The 21,531-nt window shown below is 30.0% G+C and overlaps 2 protein-coding genes and 1 long non-coding RNA gene across 8 annotated transcripts; 1 reads left to right on the plus strand and 2 right to left on the minus strand.

Annotated features, from left to right (window-relative positions):
* Positions 1 to 1,350: 1,350 nt before the first annotated feature.
* On the minus strand, positions 1,351 to 6,338 carry LOC121115462 (uncharacterized). The gene is made up of 4 exons (XR_005863523.2): positions 4,980 to 6,338; positions 4,472 to 4,932; positions 4,209 to 4,419; positions 1,351 to 3,884 (listed from the first exon to the last, which is right to left on the minus strand). It is a non-coding gene; the product is annotated as an uncharacterized lncRNA (long non-coding RNA).
* An 8,294-nt stretch (positions 6,339 to 14,632) lies between these two features.
* Positions 14,633 to 17,840, minus strand: Sar1 (Secretion-associated Ras-related 1). Of its 4 annotated transcripts, none has more exons than XR_011779305.1 (4): positions 17,701 to 17,840; positions 15,957 to 16,318; positions 15,404 to 15,850; positions 14,633 to 15,068 (listed from the first exon to the last, which is right to left on the minus strand). XR_011779305.1 is itself a non-coding variant. In XM_040708734.2 (3 exons), the coding sequence occupies exons 2-3, from the start codon at positions 16,191 to 16,193 to the stop codon at positions 15,506 to 15,508; spliced, it is 582 nt and encodes a 193-aa protein (XP_040564668.1). In that variant the 5' UTR covers positions 16,194 to 16,318; positions 17,701 to 17,840; the 3' UTR covers positions 14,633 to 15,505. The 4 variants fall into 4 exon arrangements, 2 of the variants coding, with proteins under 2 accessions (XP_040564668.1, XP_040564669.1); XR_011779306.1 differs by having other exon boundaries at positions 15,957 to 16,202; positions 17,701 to 17,838; XM_040708734.2 differs by having other exon boundaries at positions 14,633 to 15,850.
* A 632-nt stretch (positions 17,841 to 18,472) lies between these two features.
* Positions 18,473 to 20,722, plus strand: LOC121114694 (two pore potassium channel protein sup-9). 3 transcript variants are annotated; one of them, XR_011779303.1, is made up of 3 exons: positions 18,473 to 19,184; positions 19,273 to 20,309; positions 20,362 to 20,722. XR_011779303.1 is itself a non-coding variant. In XM_040708730.2 (2 exons), exons 1-2 carry the CDS (start codon positions 18,800 to 18,802, stop codon positions 20,058 to 20,060), a joined length of 1,173 nt encoding a protein of 390 aa, XP_040564664.1. In that variant the 5' UTR covers positions 18,473 to 18,799; the 3' UTR covers positions 20,061 to 20,722. The 3 variants fall into 3 exon arrangements, 1 of the variants encoding a protein (XP_040564664.1); XR_011779302.1 differs by having other exon boundaries at positions 19,273 to 20,285; XM_040708730.2 differs by having other exon boundaries at positions 19,273 to 20,722.
* The last annotated feature ends 809 nt before the right edge of the window (positions 20,723 to 21,531 follow it).

Genomic DNA, 21,531 nt, shown 5'->3' on the forward strand with positions numbered 1-21,531 from the left:
TTTTCGGGATGCTCAGGGAAGCGGCAGCTGAAGAATTTAAATTCCCCAGGAGCTCATCTACACAACCCATCGGTCTGGGTGTATTCTAGAATAATCCAAGAGGTGCTTGATGCTTAAAAACGCGGCTACGGTGGAGTTTAACTGCTTTCAGGCCCATTACTTCAACTGTACAAGCTGAGGTTTGGGGTATATTTTTGGATATTAAAGGGGTTGTTTGATGTTTTGAGAGTCTGCGATGATGAAATTTGACTGACTTTGAGGTCCAGACGTTCACCTGCACAACTTGTGGTTCGGGGTGGATTATAGCATATTATAAAAGGGTCATAAATGCTTGGAAACGCAGCAGTTGTGGATTTCAAACTTATTTGAGGCCCAGTGCTTCCTTCACCTGTACACCTGTAGACTTGAGATATAAAATGGAGTATTTCATGGCAAGTTTCTTCATCATTCAATAATTTTATCGTCATAATATCATATAAATTGTAGCGAAATTACTCACGATAATAATGTATTGCAATGAAATTACTCACAATCATATTGCTTACAGTGGCTGAACGATAGTATTACCAACAACAATTTTGTCTCACAATGATAATGTACAAGACAATTTTACAAAAGAACGATTTTGTCTGAAAACTTTTTACCACAATCATTTACGGTGAACCACTACTGTGTTATGCTTAATAATATTCATTAATGAATATAAATTATTCAAAAGAACACTCAATAATTTACCTTTATGACATAGATACTTTATCAACAATACATATTTATCATAGTATCATTTTAAACAGAATTAAAGGCGGTCATACATTTCAGTGTGATTTTTTTCAGCAGGGCTCTTTTGGGCGCACTTTTTTTACAGCACAGCTTCTTTTCTGCATAGCTCTTTTTAGCGTCATCAAAATATTCCTTATTTATGTTGGCTTTCTTGCATAAATGAATACATTAATACAATATTGATAACCTAAACTAAAGTTATATCTATTTTACGTTACTTAATTTCCAAAATCAAGTCAAAATATTCCAAATTCTGTTCCAATTTTAGCTAGAAAAATTTATTATTTTGTCATTGGAAAACATCTGAAAGATAATTCTATTTTGTTATATTATTACATATAAATTGTTATTGGGAACTTTTAAGTGAATATGTGTTTTTAAAAAATATAAGTGACTTACGCATACTTCAATTGGAATATCTGAATGTCGTTGCAATTCCCAAACTTATTAAGTCGGGAATCCTTTTCTAAACAGCTTCTCACCATATTGGAATATTACTCTTGCAAGGATCTAGGATCTCTACACTAATAAATTTATTATAAGTAATAACTAAATGTTTTCCATAAGAACTAATTATAATGTGTTTTATTGAAGACAATAGTTAAAATGTAACAAAATAATAATACTATTTGATTGGACAAATAAATTAAGACATAAAATATATTCCTCAAAATTTAATTCCCTATTTATAAGTTATCCGTTATTTTATTTTTGTATCTTATTGATTCCTTCAACTTTATTTTGATAGGAAAATGCTATTTAATTATTGTAATTGTAGACATACGAGTTATCAAAATAATTACTGTTATATTGGTGTGTGTATCAAACTGTTCAAACAATATGAATATAGGTATGCTTTAGAAAATTTTATTTCCTGAGTATCATTTAAATATTTACAAAAATATATATCTCTAAAGAAATAATAGTCAAAATCACAAGGCTTACTTAAGACATCATATTCAGTTATGTTAGCAAGATAATTATATAAAGCTCTATATTTATTATATTCAGCATAAATGACAAATTAAGATCTTATTATTAGTCTGTTTTTGACATGATCATTTCATGTTTATTACATAATATCCGATTATTCTTAATATACTACTTATTTCTCCACTATTTTGATGGCTTTTTTATGACAAAAATATACCTAGTATTAAAAAAATAATGTTCATTCCTAACTAAAGAAAATATATTGAAAATATTCATAAATGACGAGGATACCGTCGATCAAAGTTACATTGTAACTAAAAGTAGACTACCATATTAATAAAAGTTTTTGTAGAATAATCGCGTTATACACAATTTGGTACGTCCAATGTATTTACCTAGACTAGATGAGATCGATTCGTTCTGAATGAATATAAAGAATAATAATGCCATTAATGTGTTTATAGATTTAAAGATATTGTTGTTACATCAATTAAAATTTTTAGTCAAACTCATAATAGAGAATCTTAGAAAATTATATATGAAATATATTATGAATAAAAAACGAAATGCTTGTAGTTGTATTTGAAGGCAGATACAATGCACCTACTCGTTAAAGAAGGAACAAATAGCAAGAATACATGTTATGATATCTTAAGCTCGATTAGTATGGAATATACATAAGTGAAGAGGTTAATATTTTATTGAAAGCAAAAATTTAGCCGAGTAAAACCTATTCTTTATTCTAACAATCTTATACTAAAATACTCCAGGACTGTTTTTTTTATATGCAGATCAAATTTGATGATCGTCGTTCACAAAAAATGCCCCATAAATAATCCACCCAATTAAGTTTTTAATGCTAATCGTTTAAAGTCAATATATAGGACCTGCTTCAAACATTTTTAACATATTTTTAATTATTCTCTATAATTGACTAGAGCTAAGATGTAAACCATAGCAAGGGAGTCCGCTCGCGGGAATTTTTGTCTTGAGCAAGAAAAAATTATCGAAAAAAGGTCATCTGATCAAATTTAAGCCCAGAAGAATTTTTTTATGAGGGCCTTCCCCTCCAAAATATATATATAATCCTACGGACGCCCCCTGCATAGATATAATTGAATTAGTAATTTGTAACTATCTCCCGAAATTCAAAATTTCTCATAAATTTTTAATCTACTGTTGATAATTAAAGATTTGAATAACCCCCATTTGATAATTATTCAAATTGAAAGCATAGCAACAATTCAAAGTCTATGAAAACTATGGAGTTTTTAAAAAGCAAAAGAGGATCAAGGCATTTGTGCTTTGATGGATTCCTATATAGAATCGACAGGAAATCTACGGAAACCTGGACTTGGCGGTGTATTGAAGCAAATTGCAAAGGTCGAGTGAAGACACAATTGATTCCACAGAATGGGGATGTGCCCATTTCTGTTTTAATGAGCCATTGTCATGTCCCATCAAAAATTGAAATCAAGAAATTGTACACTTCCATAAAAAATTCTGCTAAATCATCTTCCGAGTCCAATAGAGCAATTATTGATAGCAATGTCCGAAATTTAAGCGAACAAGCATCTGCTTCCTTAGGAAGTAATAGAAACTTGAATTAAACTATTAGGAGGATACAGCACAATAACATGGCTCCACCATCACCGGGAGCAAGAAATGGGTTTGAAATTCCAGAGGAATTTCAAAAAACGAACGCTGGAGTACAATTTCTCCTATATGATTCAGGCGTCGATGATGAACATCGAATTATTATATTTAGCACAACAAAAATGTTGGACTTAATGACCAAATATAAGCATTGGTTCGTAGATGGGACATTTAAAGTATGTCCTACTATATTTTACCAACTTTTCACTGTCTATGTACTTGTTATGGGGACAGTAATTCCATGTCTCTATGGATTACTTCCCGACAAGTCCCATGATACTTATGGAAGGTTTTGGAATTGACTTTTCCTTAGTTGTCATGGCCGAGTCTTCTATCCTTTAAGCATCCTGTCAGATTTTGAAAAGGCAACTATAAAAGCAATACAGGATGCTTTTCCACAAACAAAATTACTTGGTTGATTCTTTCATTTTGGGAAATCCCTTTGGAGACATATGCAAACTTCTAGACTGAGGCAATACATAACTAGCGAAGATTTTCGATTAAAGGCAAAAAGTCTACTTTCTTTGGCTTTTTTACGTCTGGGCCAGGTTCCAGGAGCCTTTCAAGAGCTAACAGATACATTTCCGGACGAACTGCGAGTCGTTGCAGACTATTTTGGAGAAACAGGCATAGGTAGACTGTACAGTTTAGCCAGAAAAGTTGCTAGGCATCCACCAGCTCTCTGGAATATGTACGATAGAGTGGCACAGGGACAAATAATTCTGTTGAGTCGTGGCATATGGTTTTCCAGTCCTCTCTACAGTGACAACATCCCTCAATCTGGAAATTAATAAATGTACTCACGCGAGAAAATGGACCCTAAGATGTAGTTCTGCAACCATTATTATCAGGCGCTAATCCTTTAAGAAGGAAAAATCTATATAGACGAATCACACTCGAAGAGTTGTTTAGAGAACAAGCTTAAGAAGTTTGTTCCGTATTAGAATATGGTTTTGACGAGTCTGTGTATAAGTATTCTTGAGTTATAAACAAATTCAACAAGAGTACAATGCATTAATTTTCCGACCATATTATATCAAGCACCAAATCCTAGAAGAGTAAGAATTTTAAATTTTTTTTGTAGAGTTTAAGTATGATATACCGAAGTCAATAATCGAGATGAAAAAACTAAATGATACAGTTGACTGAAGATAAAGTTAAAGGAGTTTAGTGTTGGAGGAGATAATATAAGGCAAGTGTTAAAGAATGAAGTACGGGGTATCATCTATGAACGTAACATCCCTTAGAGGTGGTGCACACGAAGTATATAAAATAATATAGGAGTTTATTCTAATGCACCATAGATCAACTAAATTAAGGTAAGAGTTGAAGACGTCAGGGATCTTCTTAGTCTACGGAGTTGACCATCGAGTCTTGTTCGCTTCTTTCATCCCTTCAATACCATACTAAACTTTTTTTTTAAGATCAAGCTTAAGAAAAGCACATTCTGTGTTTGGAATATGTTCTGAAAAATCTATGTATAATTACTCTCGAGTCATAAAAAAATTCAAGAAGAGTCTTAAGTATTCATTTTCCCCAATACATTGCATCAAACACAAAATCCTAGAAGAGTCAGAATCAGTAAAAGATTATTGTAGAGTATGATTTACCTAAGTTTAGGAGCGTTCCTAGCTTTCATCCTTTGGGGGACTTCGCCGCACAAATTATCAACACCTTAATACAATACTTATATAAATTGTTTTATTTTATATATGATAAAATTTTGGGGGTGCCGAAGAAACTTTTGGGGCTAGCGATGCCACTCTTTAAGCAGAGAAAGTTAAATAAGTTTAGTAAAGGAGGAAATAATTTCAGACATGTGTTAAAGAATGAAGTACGAGGTTCATATCTTCAATCTGTAATATGGATAATCAAGAAATTAGATCTATAAGGAAGATAAACAAATAGAAATGACTCTGTAGCTCAACAACAGTGAGTACTTATCAAAAATAAGTAATTTTGAATGACGAAAAGTATAATGGAGGAACAGATCAATAAACACTCAATTTTCATACAATTTCCATAACAGGGATCCCCTATTCCATACTATAGGTGGAAAATACCTTGAATTTTGATTACAATTTTAAGAAAAGTTTATCCTAGTGTGCATTCTTCTAATCGACGGTTTCTAATCCATACTTCTGTCACTCTATTCGTATTCCTCGTTAGAGAGGATAAATCATGTTCTATGCCACTTGAGAAAATAGGTCAGCTGATATAAACTGAATTTCAGAGTGAAAATGATAAATGATTGCACTATGTTTTGCCAATGCTCTCGCTCCCTTAGAGGCTGAGCACAAAAGTATATAAAATGATATAGGAGTTTATTCTAATACAACATAGATCAACTAAATTCAGATAAGAGTTGAAGACGTCATGGATCTTCTTAGTCCACGGAGTTGACCATGGAGCCTTGTTCACTTCTTTTATTCCTTCAACACCTCACAAGGAGATTTACCACAAACAAGCGAGGAAGATAGATATAGAAACAATAAATATTATTCAATTGATGAATTAGGGTTCTTGGTTATGAGGATATGCAATATTTGCTAAGCTATTCTACTGAGGGTGATAAATCAGCACTTTTCTTTCAACCTGCCAAATAGTGATCGGAAGGCTGTTCCTCGTCCAAGACTAATCTCTAGAACAGGATCTCCTCCGCGAAGTATCAACTTCTTATCATCTCCCTTTGCACTCAATTTCTCCTATTAAGATCTTGGGTGAGATTTAACTTCGAACAGTCTCAGCACGTTATGAGAGCAAAAGCTTTTCCGCTTTTCCAACACGTTGGTTCAGCCCCCCTCTTTTGGTCATTGCGTTGGGTAAGACTCCTCCGGTATAATAGGAGAGTCTATTTCAAGGCTCAATATAGGCATACTAAGTAAATGGAATGCTACTCTTTATCTGAAGACTCCATACGTGCTTAGTTTCAGCATGTGGATAATATATTCTATTGTTATTGGACTACTAGTGATGACATGATCCTAACCTTTTCATTGAAAGTAATTCCAATATAATATAAATAAATGATATGCCGAAATTATACTAAGCCAAAATAGATGCAAGCTAAAATGATCCGCGCTGAAAAGAGCCTTGCTAAAAAGATGCACACCCAAAAAAGCGCGCCTAAATGAGTGGACACGGGAATTAAAATATGCAATCGTATATATCCATAAATTTAACATAATTTTTCAGCCAAATATTCAAAATGGTCCTTTGGCGAAATGTCTGTTCGGCAAATTGTTTTCCAGTAAAATGTTCGTTCGCCAAATTACCTTCAGCAAAAATGGTGTACAACAACGTAACTTCATTTTTTTATCATGCGTGGCAATCAGGCTGTAGAAGTAGTAGCGAATTGGGCGTGGTTTCGTTCCGTACGCAATATTCTAAAGTTTTCTTGGAAATGAAGTCAGTTGTTAGCATGTGTTGGAGTAGTGAGGAACTTGCGTTTGCCGTTGTAAATAAATATTGCCAAAAAATGGTATGAACAAATATTGTATAAAATTTAACTCCTGAGTTTTAATTTGTGCGACTTATGAAAATCTAAAATTGAAGGCATTAGATTTGTTGTTATGCAAACATTCCAAATTAGTGGAATTTGTTCAAATTTATTCCAGAAAATCCAACTATCATCCACAACTAGAACATTAAATATGTTGTTTATTAAATGATGCATCTTTTTTGTTTGAAGTAATTATCCCTCTAAAATAACGTAATTAAAAGTTATTTATAGAATAATGAAAAAGTTATAGGGTATTACAATAACGATCTTCAGTTTATACAGTGTATGGACAATGAGGGACCTCATCCATCGGATATGATTTTCAAAACAGTATGAAACAAAATTTTAAATGTGTACTGTCATTATGAGACAAAAAATAAAACTTTTCAAATTTATAAAACTTGTTTTATTTCCTTTTTGGAAGAAGGAGGTTATGTTTAACAATAATATCATAGGAAGCATAGATTCAAGATTTTAATCATCAGTGTTGGTACATAAATATTAAGTATGTAAAGCAATACGTTATGCCACTTCTTCACTGTGTCCCATTAACAGCCAAGACAATTAGGGATTTTATCGAAATGATCGAATGCAATTGACACATATTAGTATAAATTGCCTCTATATACATATACATATATGTACGTAAGATATATTATATGTAAGAACACAATTAGGAACATTTCATTTTTGTGACTTTGTTTAATAGCCAATTTATAATTTTAAAAATTGTCAAATACATTTTTATCTATACCTGTAAATATTGAATCAACTTATATAAATATTGAGATCAATTACGTTGTTAGTTGTGCATGGAAATGCCTTTATAATCAAAGTACATAATTGTAACTATGATCAATAAATTATGACTTAAGTATATAGTATATCCCCCTCTAAAGATAGTTGTTGCATGTTATTACTTATGACTGATAAGAAGGGATTTGTGTAAAGAAAAAACTTAACTCACCAATTAGAAAAGGAAAAAGAGTTGTTGCGTTTCCTCTTTTTTTAATGTTCCTTTAATTAGTGAGATGGAGTTGCACTGATTAATATAAGTAAACTTTATAGTTTTACAATTATTCCATCTGACCTTGGAATCTTCTTTAAAGTCCATATTCATCAAAATATATCTCCTTCTCTAGGAACAACCAAGACGCAAGCCTATACACATTGAGTTCAAGAGAACAATTTCTCACTGGCGTGTTGTTCATTGGGGGCTCTTTCTTCTTCTTTTTTCAATATTTAATAGGTCGTCGTGGTGTAAACTCTGATGAAAATCGGATTTATTTTTAAACTCGTCCGGTTTTTTTTCAAATTTGTAATCTGAAGAATATATTTTCTTTTTCTAAGTTGTCATTATTATTTAACTCCTTATTGTAGCTGATCTAATCAAACGTCATAACAGCTAAGCTGCTCTTCTCCTCAACATTTTTCAAATTGTCAAGGTTATCATATTCTTCTTTTTTTTTAACATACCCAAAATACATGCGATTTTCATGACCCGTGTTAACTTCTCCCTTTGAAGTTAGTATTCTGGTAAATTGGGATAAAAACGCATAATGCATTTTAGATATAATTATAACATTGAACTCATGTTATTTTGAATGTAGAGGCTTATTTACTTTACAGCAATAATTCAGTTTCTCCCTCCAAAATCATATAGCAGGGAGCTGATTTTAATATGGGTCTTAATTCGGTAATACCATATGCCTCACTCCTGCCTTCTTCTCGTCCTCTTAAAAAAATTCAATGGTTATAAGATACATTAAGGCATTGCCCAACTAAGATAAAAAATTATCTAGTTTTTTTTATTAGCTATCGATTTGTTTATTACCTATGGCCAAAATTTCACTATTATAAAAATGCTTGTACTATGTACTTTTTTTAGCTATAGATTTTCCTATTAATATTCACACATTTACTTTTCTTTTTTGCATGAAGGGCTAAGAGATGTAATAAAAATTATTATGTATTAATAGTTGTGTTGGATGGTAACGCGTTAGACAGTAATATAATATTACTTTTTTAGTAGCTAATAGTATAGCTATATTACTTTGCTAAAGACGTAATATGTAAAATAACAGGTTACATTTTAATTAATTAATGTGTAATAACTTATTACACATTACTTCATTAAATCTGTCACTAGTTAAGTTATTAATAAAATGTCTTAATCCAATCAGAAGACAAGCAAATCAACAAATCCAAATACTATCACTTTATTATTTTTAGGGAGCATAATTTTATCTCTGATATAATGTAAAAGTCTTGATATATTTTTGAAAGTTTAAAAACTTGCAGTTGAAAAATTAAAGAAAATTAAATTGATATTTATATTCTTCATAAATAGTTCTTATATTTAAAGAACTATTTTTTCTAGTTTTATATAGAGTATTCAGGAAGGAAACATTCAATGATCTAAAGTAATACTAATACAAAAAATTAAGTAGAAATTGTTTATTGAAGGGTAGGACTGTATAGTAAGGTAGAGCTTATTTTTTAAATTTGAGAAATATTGCGAGGGTTAAAATTTTTTTCTTTTATGCGAAAGAGATCGTATATAAATTTTGAATGGTTTTGAAAAATATTTAAAGGTAGCTTAACGGCTCCAAAGTTTTGAAATTTTAAGATCTAAAAAAAAAAAGTGTTTTGACCTAAATATCAACTAAACTTTTGAAGTTACAACAAACTTTATTAGATAATAAATTTAATGAACCAAAATTACAATTGAAAATATTCAATAATTTTTTCGCTAAAGTTTGGTTTAAAAGAGCATTTTTTGTTATATGTCTATCTGTCTGCTTGTAAAAGAAATATTGCCCATATTTACAATTTATGTTTTCATAAGGGTAATGGTAAATTTTTTACTTGAAGTAGACAAAATAGGTTAAATTATCATAAATTTGACCTTTTACTGACCTTTTTTTCGATAAAAAGCCTTTATAACCTAAATTCATCATATATATCCAAAATCTTCGTAGTAGTCGTAATTAAAAACTATTATGGGGTAGTTGTAATTGAAAATGATCATCTTAAATCAAGATTATTATGGGGTAAGCTTAAGAAATATCACAACGTAATGATTTTTTTTTTTTTTAATGATAAAATTTTGATATATTTTCCTACTGTATTATTTATTTAAATTTTGACTGTAATGTAATAAAGTTCTTTTAATTTCTATTGCAAATATGTTTTTAAATTAAAATTTGAATGGAGTCTCTTTCCTTGAAGTTTCAATGATCTTCGACCACTTTGAGGTGGAATTAGAACACATCTTCAATTCCAGTATCATACAAAGATGTATAAATTGATGGCCATTTTTCGTAAAATCTTTTGAACATCAGGAGAAGACGTAGGTCCAAAACATGATTGGAATGCTGAACTTATGATGAATTCTATAATATTGTGTCTACATGCAAAAGGTAAAAGGTTCTTGCTAGTTTTTTTCCAAAAAGAACACAAATTCTAGTAGTCCTACCCGTATTACAATTTGTTGTGTCAAATCACATATTTCAATTGAACTAAATAGCAGTGCTTAGAAATTTTATCTCAGTTTAAAATAAAATATGCTTTAATTTATTTACTTATTTATTAAAATTTGGCTATTAAGACTTTTTGGATCAAATAAAGATCAGAAAAAGGTCAATATATTTGCAATGAGCATTTCTTAATACTCAATTACGAATTATTAAATGGATTTAGCTAATAAAGTCTTTTATTCAAAAAAAAGGTAAGAAAAAGGTCCACCTTATACTAACTTTATTTGATTTTTGTATTTCGAGTAATAAATTAACCATTCCTAATAGTTTGGGAACATTTGCTTCAATAACGTTCAGTAACAATTAATCAATAAAAATTATAGTCAAGTAGTACAATATATTTGCTGGTATTACGACCATTTAAAAAATAAATTATTTTTACCAAAATTAGTTATAAATTCAATCGTTTATTAATTGAAAAAAAATCCGATGATTTTCTAGATATCATGAAAATTTATATCGATACAATATTTTATTTTTCGCAGATAAATAATAATACTCTTATTTTATGTCTCGGATTCAGGTTATATTCATTCGTGGATTGATAAGTCCTTGGAAGCAACCCATTTTCTTCTGCTATGATTGTTCGGTGACAATAGAACTACTTTTCAACTTTCAGAACGAGGAATTTATATACGTTGTGGGGTATGTAGCCAAAAATCCCCTTCATAAATTCCCAACATTAGGAATCTATACCTCATTTCTTAATTTTCCGCCTAGTTCATGCCTACAAACTCTATCAACAGGGGCATTAATTCAACTATCTATAGAATTTATAGAAAATGTAAGGCAAATTTAATCAATTTCACGGCAACTATGTAGATACTAAACTATTTGCTATGGATAAACTGATAAAAATTAATTTAATTAAGGTTTTATAGTATGCTAATGTATATTTATTTTTTTCAATTACCTATGTATATTGTATATTCTGGCAACATAATATGTATTAATACAATAATACTTAAACTTAAAGAGATGCTGAAACAGATACATGTATGAAATATAAGATAAGTATAAAGAAATTACAAAAAATGGTGGTTGAAGGCACTAAGACTCAAGAAAGAACTGAAAAGTTTCTTAATGCACCAACTTTGTAATAGATGTATTATACATGCTTGAGATACTCATCTCAAAAACTACCACCTTGAGTACTTATGACTAAAAATATGGAATTAATGTCTACAAAAATTATCTTTGTATAATTTTTCTTGTCTTTCTATGAATATATATATATTTTTTTAGTTAAATGTGTCTATTTTGGGTTATAAATATTGAGAAAAATGTAACTTTATTACCCATAGAAACCTCAGGGCTTGCTCTTAACTGGCGGCTCGCTATAGGTAGAATTTGACATAGGTATATACACAGAAAGTAAATTCTTACAAAAATCCCATAAATAATAACCATTAATAAAAGGATCAATTGTAAAAAAAGGAAGTCCCCACACATTTATACTTGCTCCAGGGTTCGCTCACGCTAAAACCGTGCCAGACTAAATTATGATTTGCCCTAACAATTATACCTCTCAGAATTGACATATCACAATATTTGAAGAAACTGTCGTTAAACCCAGGTGTTGGAAGGGGATACACCTAGCCTTGAAGGGATTTGATATTAACAAAGCATTAGTACGCGCCGCTCAAAATTATTTAGCCAGAGCGGGAGTTCGCTCATTGTTTTGAATAACTAGCGAGAGCGGGAGCACGCTCGCTATTTTAGAAGAGCGAAAAAATCGCTCGAATTTTCACTCATTTATATAAATTTGTATTACTTTTTCAGTTTTCTGCATTTTATGAGATAACATCGAAAAATTAGAAAGTTAAAGAATCATTTTAAAGATTACAAGAAAAGACGGTTAAAAATATGTCTCAAGAAAAGCTAGAATATTTTATGCAGTGCTATATTCTGTAATTCATGAAAATTTCATTCAATTCTCTTGATGTTTAAGAAAGTTGTATTGTTTTATTAAAATATCATATTTTATTATATCACAGATTTTGGTGTAGGTTATAACATTTACAGATTTAACACTACGAAAAAATGGTGCGAAATTCTGATGATAAATTGGTCATAACTTCCTTAATATTGAAGCGAAAGACATGATCTTGTTATCAAAATGTCTTTTTTACAATTATCTATTAGATAAAACAGGTTTAAAAGGAAAAAAATGCATTGGATTTTTTTTTTTGTAACATACATATATGAGTTTCAAGTTCAAATATTAGCGAAAAAATGAGCGCTGCTCATTTTTTATTGAGCGGGAGCGCGCTCAGGATTTATTGAGTGGACTAACACTCTGGGTATTAATATTTTTTTTTGATAAAAAATGTAAATATGAACTATCTAAATCAAGTTCATAAAACCTAAGCCAATAAGCATTAAGGAAGTGTTATCATGAAAGTTTCCATTATATAATTTTTTTTTAAATAGTTATTAATTTATCAATTTTATGTCTAAGAACGTACCTTACAGGAAAAAATATCCAAAAGTTTAGTTGATATGTATATTATAAAAACATTAAAGTGATGACAATACTGCCAATTAAAGTAAAACTAACTTATATATATATATGTGACCGGTCAATAGAAAAGCAAGCTATAATGATTATTCCCAAAATTGAGTATAGATGATAGATTCGACAAATTATCATAATTTTTTTACAACAAACTATTCATACTAACTCTTTGGGTATGTTGCAAATTCTACTTAAGGTAGCAAAAGTTGATCGTAACAATAAAATAATGAGAAATTGATAGATTTTATTTAAAAGGTCATGTCGGGACCGATATGACGTCTCTTAAATCGTTTATAATACATAAAAAGATGCTGAAACAGAGACAGGAATGAAATATAAGAATATTACAGATTAGAATGGGCACTTAGTAGAACTCAAAACCTCCGTCTAATATCAAATAGAGTTTTGTATCTCAATTTGTTCCGAAGTGATGGTCTGTTATACATTTTTTACGTTTTGTTACCTTAGATACATTTGCGCTTGTTTGTTAGTCACAAGGATTACGCTAAGATTTAGAGATTGATTTAGATCAAACTTTGTATGTAAGTTATAGATAGTCACAATAAAAGGCTATTAAATTTTAAGAGATCAACAAGTAAGGGTAACACAAACCCTAAAGGAAGTATATTTTTTTAAATTGATTTTAAATTTAATTTAACGAATAAAATAAAACTTTTACCATATTATAATACATTCTTTTTGCAAAAATCAACAGTAAAAAATGCAAATTTTACCATTAATTCGCATAACTAAACCAAATGATATAAATAACAAGTCAAATATATATATATATATGCAATGGAGTTTTGACATACACGCACAATCAATGAATAAACTAGTAAACACTGTGAAAAATAAATACAATATTCCATTTGTATTTGTTATGTAGAAGCTTTACAATCAAGTAAATGAAATTTTTGACACTTGCTTTCAATTTTTTACCTTAGAAATGTGTTATGATTATTGAATATCTAGATGTATGAATACAAATCGATTTTTCTTTTCTTTTTTCGCAGGTCAGTTTTTAAGTTGTAAGTAGTACTTTATTTGATTTAAGATAGGACCTTTCCAAGGAAATCAATCAATTTCTCATTATTTCTGCTACTTTAAGTGCAATACGCCCTAAGGGTTAATAAGATAATTTGTTGATAGAAATTGATGATAATTCGTCGAATCAATCATCTACACTCCATTTTAAGAAAAATGGTTCTAGCTTGTTTTTCTGTTCACGGGCCATTTAAGTCAGATCTATTTAAATTAATAGTATTGACATCAATATGTTGCTTCTTCTAAATATATTTAATAAGAAAAATTAGGAAGTAGCCAAATAAAAATTAATTAATTACTACCAAAAATCTATTTTTATAGTTATTTTGACCTATTTTTCGGGCTAAATTTTTCAACTTTCCTTACGATAGTTCATAAAAATCTAATACAATAATTATATATCTGAAAAATGACAAGTCAAAGTGTAATTACATTTAGAAGCTATAATTAATTCGTTCGCAAATAACCACACGAAAGAGTAGCTACAAGAGAACAATTTTCTTTTTAAATGTTAAAAATAAAATAAACCAATTAAAAAATTAATCCTATAGAGAAAATGAAACCGGCTATGAGGCCTTTTATGACACTCAATGTTTTCGAAATTGTTTCACGTTACGTATACCCTTATAAAATAAGATGTTAAATTCTAAGCAAATATTAATTGTTATAAAATATTTTACTTAATTTTCGATATTTTTGTTCACAAAATTAACAATATAGCATAAGTTGTAGTAAATTCATAAAAGTAGACTTCATTAAGAAATATATTATTGTTGGAAGTTATGTTTTTCTTTTCAGGTTTTAAAAAATAATTTGAAGAAAAATCATGAAACTATCATAATAATTACTTTTACATGATAAAAAATTATGATCAAAGTTGTTACAATGTTCTGAATTTGATATTAACAAGAAAAAAAGAATACTCGGCATATTTATTTGAAGATGTTATTAAATTGATGGAAGATTTTCAACCCTTTATTCATGTAAAGAATAGGGCGAAATTTTAAAAAAAATGAAAAAATAGGGGAAATAGACCTGAGTATATTTAATCCAGAAGCTTTACATAGATGGTCAACTAGTTAAATTGTTTTCGCTACAACAATGAGGCAGAAAAGTTAAAATTATGAATCATACAACGTGTAAAAGAATGTGTATTTAGTTATAACAATATCGCAATTAAACAAAACAATAGCGACTTACTTAAAAAACACCATATTTGATTTAAAAAAAAGATTTAATGCAACTTATTACGCCTACTTGTGATTTTCTCAAAAAATATTGCTTAAGATTGTGAGTTGATTGATTCAAAAAATAGTCTTAAATTGTAAGATTAAATGCTTGATTATACTATTCTTATATAAGTTAACATAATTATAAACTTGACTTTTAATTGAAAAAGACTAAGCGAGATGATTTTGCTACTTTTACCCGCCTCATTGCTATTTCGAAAACTATTTTTTTATTTAAAAAATCCTGAAAACCATGATGTGAAATTGATTTCTTTATTTAGGTATTTAAAGTTGTTTTCGTTCAGTCAAGATATTGAGCGATCCATCTAAATCCTTCTCCATAGCCTTGTCTTTTAAGAACAGAGCACATGAATAATTCCAATGGACGACCATGAAGTTCTGACCTAAGAACCTTTCCTTTCCCGGTAGTTTGACCGTAAAGTCCGAAGATTTGCCTCATTTCATCTTCGGAAACAGCTCCAGGGCGGTCAATTTTATTGCCCAAAATGAGAACTGGACAATTTGCCAACTGTTCGTCTGTAAGTAATGAATCCAATTCATTTTTTGATTCTTCAAAACGAACTCTATCGCAGCCGTCAATCAAAAAGACGATGGCATCAACAGCAGGGAAGTAGTCTTTCCACACCTGAAATTTCAATATATATATTTAAAAAAAAGGAGAATGACCTTAATTTTTCTAATTCCATTGGAGATTAAAGAAATAAAACAAAGAAAATGATTATAAAAATTACTCTTCTCGCTTGGTGATGGCCGCCCAAGTCAAAAGTTGTAAAACGAATTCGGTCAATAGATAGCTCTTCGGACGTCGGATGGAGAGTGGGAACATGCTGGGCAATTCTGTCATCCTTGAGCATGTGCAATAAAGTTGTTTTCCCAGCATTATCCAGGCCCAAAAACAAAAGTTTTCCTGACTTTTTCCAAAGTCCTAAATACCCAAGGACGCCCGTAAACCAATCAACCAAAAACATTTTTTTAAACTAAACTTTAAAATAGTCTTGAACAATAAATCTTTTAAATCGAATTTGCTAGCACATAAAGGAACGCAACTAAGTCGATTATAAAATATTCCGTTCGAGTTTTCGCAAAATGTTACCTGAAAAATTATAAGAAATTAAATATTATTAATTATGTCATATACCGTAGAAAAAAATTTATAATACTAAATGCAATCATTCATACAGCCAGTTTTGAGATAAAGGGTTCAAAATTATATAATCTATAAAAGATAATATTTCTCTAAAATCAATATTTATATAGAAAGTATTCATCACATCGTTTTTAGGTGTTTTACTAGTATAAATTTTAATGGAAAATTAGTAAGCAGTAAGTAAAAAATAATTTCGAAATAATTATCAATGTTTGAGTAAAAGAATCCAAAGTATAAGACTTTTTTTAAAGTACGTACAATAAAACAAGTTATCTTAAAATCTTAAAAAAACTGGAAACAGGTTCTATAAAAATATATATTACATGCAAAATATGAAGGATATCAATTATATTACGAAGTCAATAGAGGTAAATATAATAGTACTCTGATTGAATTCATGTATATGTAATAATATCCTATAGAATAAAACAAATATTTATCAAGTTTTTAAATTATTCTGGGGATTACATCACTAAAAATATGAGGAAAACCCTATTAAGGCTCTTAATAATTGAGTAAATATACAAGATAGAAAATATGCAAGAAAAATGTCTATAGCATTAGCATACGTTTGGTTATGCAAATCGACAATTATGTTTGATATATAAATTGAACCCTTATATATATATAAATATATATATTGGAGGGCTTTATTTAATCAGTTTATTGTGTTATTGTATCAAAATTAAACCTAACATAGAGCATAAAAGTGAAGACAACACATACAAAATTGGCAGAATATTGTTCAGTGAAATAAGTAAGGTTAAAATTTTCTTTCAGTTGAAATTGATCGTGCGTTATCATTAGATAATTAATGATGATAATACGCTGGTAATACCTCAAGTATTGATAAGAAAACACATAATTTTTTTCATTATAAAAATGATTTTCCAGCTATTTTTACCTGATTCCTTGGCTGGGACTTGAGTGTTTTTAAAGAAGAAAAATACATTTCTATTCAACAAAATATGTACGGGACATAACATACTTAAAGAGTAAAGAATTATGATGGAGGATATATATATATTTATCCACAATTGGTCGAGTTGGGCGGGATGTGGTTGAAAACTGTTTGCACGACTTCGATTAAAGAAACTGACTCCTCATACTAAGGTCATCTGTCCATTACAATAACACAATCATTCAAATCTATGCTTTTTCACAAAGACGTCATAATGACTCACAAGTTCTCACAATATATACGGACGGAATTAATCAGAAAGCCTCCCTCGAAAAGGATTCGGACATACTCAAAATGAATCAAACAGAATCCCTGAGAACACTTTCAGCCCATTCTAAATCCTGGAGGAATAAACAATCATAAATACCTTTTAATACTAATATTCAAGATTCCAATCCGTTCCTTTGATAAGATTCGGAAGAGATCCCGTAAACGGACTTGGGAGTTGTAAAAAGTGTAAAGAAACTCTAAAAAGTCACTCAGTGGAAGATCCGCTCCCCGTCCTCTTCCTTTTTTTCTCTTTCTTTTTCTTTTACTTTGCAAGAGCACCAACTTCTTTACAGCTGTTGTATAAAATTTCAACGTCATATTTCTGCAAAAACTCTCTTTATTTCAGACTATTGAGAGCTTTTTTTAATAATACTTAGCTTAGAGTAAGACAAAATGTTTTTTTTTATTCTTGAATTGTGAGTTCAGAATCAAGCTTTGTCTCTTTAAATAACTGGTGATATGGTAACCGTGATTATTATGAATATTAAACGTCATCACTTTTTTTTATGTAAAAGAGAAAGAAAAAGAGTTTGTGAGTTTAATGTGAACGGTCACACCACTCTTTTAAAAAAATTACGCAAATACATGCCTGTATAATAATGTTATGTTAATGTTAATTGTATATTCTAATTATGACATAATTGATAAAGCTACTACGTTTGACATTTCAAAATGTTTACTTTTATTAATAAGCTAGACTTAATGACGATTGGTACACGTTGATACTCTGATTTGAGTAGAAATCTGCGAGGATATGGAGGAAATTAATTCTATTCATTCTTTTTTTAAATTAAATTCACTTGACTACGTCAAATAGTCATTTTGTGTTAACAAACGTCAAAAAATATAAGGCTTCTCTTCTTAACATGTTGAATGTTACTGTTCATACAATGAAGCAGTATAATATGTAAATTTTGTATGCTTGTTTTGGGGGCGGAGGGATATCTGAGAGGAAAAACCTCATCGATGCCTTTCCCTTATATTATTATATATATATGGGAATAATATGATAAATATTCTCTCTGGCATTTCAACAATCCTCAAGGCTTTCTTACCTAAAATATACATACATTATATAAACAAAAAAGTGTCTAAATCTCTCTCAATAATTAAAAAAAAATACTAATTCAATCATTAGTATAAGTGACTTATGATCCATTTTGAGTGGTTAATACATATTCCATATATAGTTAGTCATGAAACGTCGTAATGTCCGTACTCTGTCCCTGATTGTTGTTACATTCACCTATCTTCTCATCGGAGCAGCTGTATTTGATGCACTCGAGGGCCCAAATAATGATAGAACATATGAAGCTTTGACTAAAACACGATCAGATTTCATTTCCAAGTATAACATGACAGACGATGACTATAAATTGCTGGAGCTTCTTGTCCTTGAGAAGAAGCCTCACAAGTCTGGACCTCAATGGAAATTTGCTGGGTCCTTTTATTATGCGTTAGCTGTTTTGGCCCTTATAGGCTACGGGCATTCCACTCCAGCAACAGCTTTAGGAAAGGCGTTTACAATGGGATATGCAATAGCTGGTATCCCCATGGCAATGGTTATGTTTCAAAGTATGGGTATGTGATCAATATATTTTGTTAATATATTACTTTTTATAGCAAATTTACATAATGAAACATTACAATTTTATTAAAAAAATTGCAGGTGAACGTATGAACAAGGCTTATTCAATGATAATTAAAAAATGTCGGACGTCGTGGGGAAGTACTCGTACAGACGCAAACGAATTTGATCTCATTATTGCTTCAGGTATTACTTCATCCATTGTCATTTTATGTGGAGCAATAATGTACCACACTCAAGAGGGATGGGCCTTTTTCGATTCAGTCTATTATTCCTTTATCACGTTGTCTACCATTGGTTTTGGTGATTTTGTGGCTTTGCAGCAAGGTCAAACGCTTCAGTTTCGTCCTGGTTATGTTGTTTGCTCTTTCATCTTTCTATTACTGGGACTTGCTGCTCTTGCCTCAAGTATTAATCTTCTTGTACTGAGATGCATGACTCTATCTTTAGAAGAGGAGGAGCAAGAAGAAGAGCTTCAAGATGTTTCGCAGAACGTTGTAACTTTGGATGGAGAAGTCATGGCAGTGAATGGTCGAGTATTGGCTGGACATTCCATAGATACCTCAAACCACAATTTATATTCATCAGCAAGTTCAGAGAATGTGTCCGTTTGTTCCTGTACTTGCTATGGTGAATCTTCAAATTGGAAAACAAGAAGATTCAAGAAAAGTAGTAGAAGAACCAGGAGAGGTAACGAATCATATTTGATGTCAATGAGACGGAAGCGAAAATGCAACGAGTGGTGGAATCCCCTCATAGCATTAGGTTGTGTACAAAGAGAGGAAGAAGACGATGGGAATTATTATGATGAGGAAACACAGTCTATAAATAATTATACACGATTTGCAGTGAAAAGATCTTCTTTTTAAAGAAAACAAATCATCGCATCATGTTTTTGTATTTTTTCACACCAGCAGAACGTTCAAATTTCTTCCATAATAATATGGATGGCTGAGTTACACGTCAAACATAGAGCTAGAGATATATTCTATTACTTTTTATACTATATAATTTGGAGTTAGGTACATGACTCGAATCTCATTATTGTTTATGTAATCCAATCAATAAATGCAAAGAAACAAGATAATATGATGGTATGCATGAAGTTCAGCAAAAGAGTATTTCATTCAAAAATTAATTATAAATATATTATTAATTTATAATTTATAGGGCAAAAGAATATTAAGATTTACAGATAGGTTGAGTGTCTTAAAAATATTTCTACCGAGATGATAAATATATATGATGCATGGTATGGGTGGCTCATGATGACCCATCAATAATTACAAACCCCATCATTGATGGGATACACTAGTGAGGGAGTGCTTTAGAGTACTAGTACTGTGATCCATGGACCATGGCATGACAAATATTAACAGAGCCTACATCAACTACAGAAGTGGTATTTGGAAAAATACACTGTATGTATATATTTCGCTATGTTCTATTACATGTTCTATCGAACAAAAATGGTAAATATAAAATTGGAAAGTGAAATGATTTATAAAAAATAGATTTATTTATACTATTATTATATTGATATTATTATTTATTGTCTAACCATGTTACAACAGATATTGTAAAAAGACAGACGATCATTAAAAAATAATTATATTTAACAGAGGTCACAGATGACAGACCAAATTTATTGGTCATCAGGATGAATATATGTATGACCAAGAAGAACATTTGATCTTATTAATAAATACTTATTGGATAGTTTTATACTCTGAATCAATCAAAAATATATTTTGACTTGTGTACGAATGTACCTGTGTCCACTATGAAATAGTTTAACCTCCAAATATAACTCATTTAGTTATTTATGTATATATATTACTATCTTTTTTTCTCTACGAAATTCCACTTGACAATTATTGAAAATTTATATTTTTGTATGTATTTTTTGGAAGAATTTACTGGCAATAATAAATGAATAAAAGATTTTGATTTACGCAAAGAACATTAGAATTAATAGTTTTGTCAAGGTATAAAGGAAATGAATTATAGCTCCAAAACATGGCATTTTAAGGACATTATTCCCAAGAACTTGCCCATTATTTTAACCACACAAATTAAATATCTTTAATTCCTTAAAACAATAACTCAAGCAGAGTAGTACATCATAATTAGGTACAGGAATTAATGAGACTTCATGCTTCAGAAAATTCAATGACTTATTTAGCCATTGTTGCGGTATGGAACACACTGATAAATGAATATATACATAAAATATGCATAAATATTTTAATCATTTAATTAACCGCCACTAGGAAGAGATTGGAGTAGAACAATATATGTACATAATACTAACAACAACACTGGCATATATTTATTTGT

The sequence above is a fragment of the Lepeophtheirus salmonis genome, chromosome 3 (genome assembly GCF_016086655.4).
Source record: "Lepeophtheirus salmonis chromosome 3, UVic_Lsal_1.4, whole genome shotgun sequence".
Classification (NCBI taxonomy): Eukaryota; Metazoa; Arthropoda; class Copepoda; order Siphonostomatoida; family Caligidae; genus Lepeophtheirus; species Lepeophtheirus salmonis.

Coding starts and splice junctions, on each gene's coding strand:
- Sar1 (XM_040708734.2), bottom strand. CDS start 16,193: ATGTTTTTGGTTGATTGGTTTACGGGCGTCCTTGGGTATTTAGGACTT. Junction 15,851..15,956: donor GCCATCACCAAGCGAGAAGA/GTAATTTTTATA, acceptor TTGAAATTTCAG/GTGTGGAAAGACTACTTCCC.
- LOC121114694 (XM_040708730.2), top strand. CDS start 18,800: ATGAAACGTCGTAATGTCCGTACTCTGTCCCTGATTGTTGTTACATTC. Junction 19,185..19,272: donor GGTTATGTTTCAAAGTATGG/GTATGTGATCAA, acceptor AAAAAATTGCAG/GTGAACGTATGAACAAGGCT.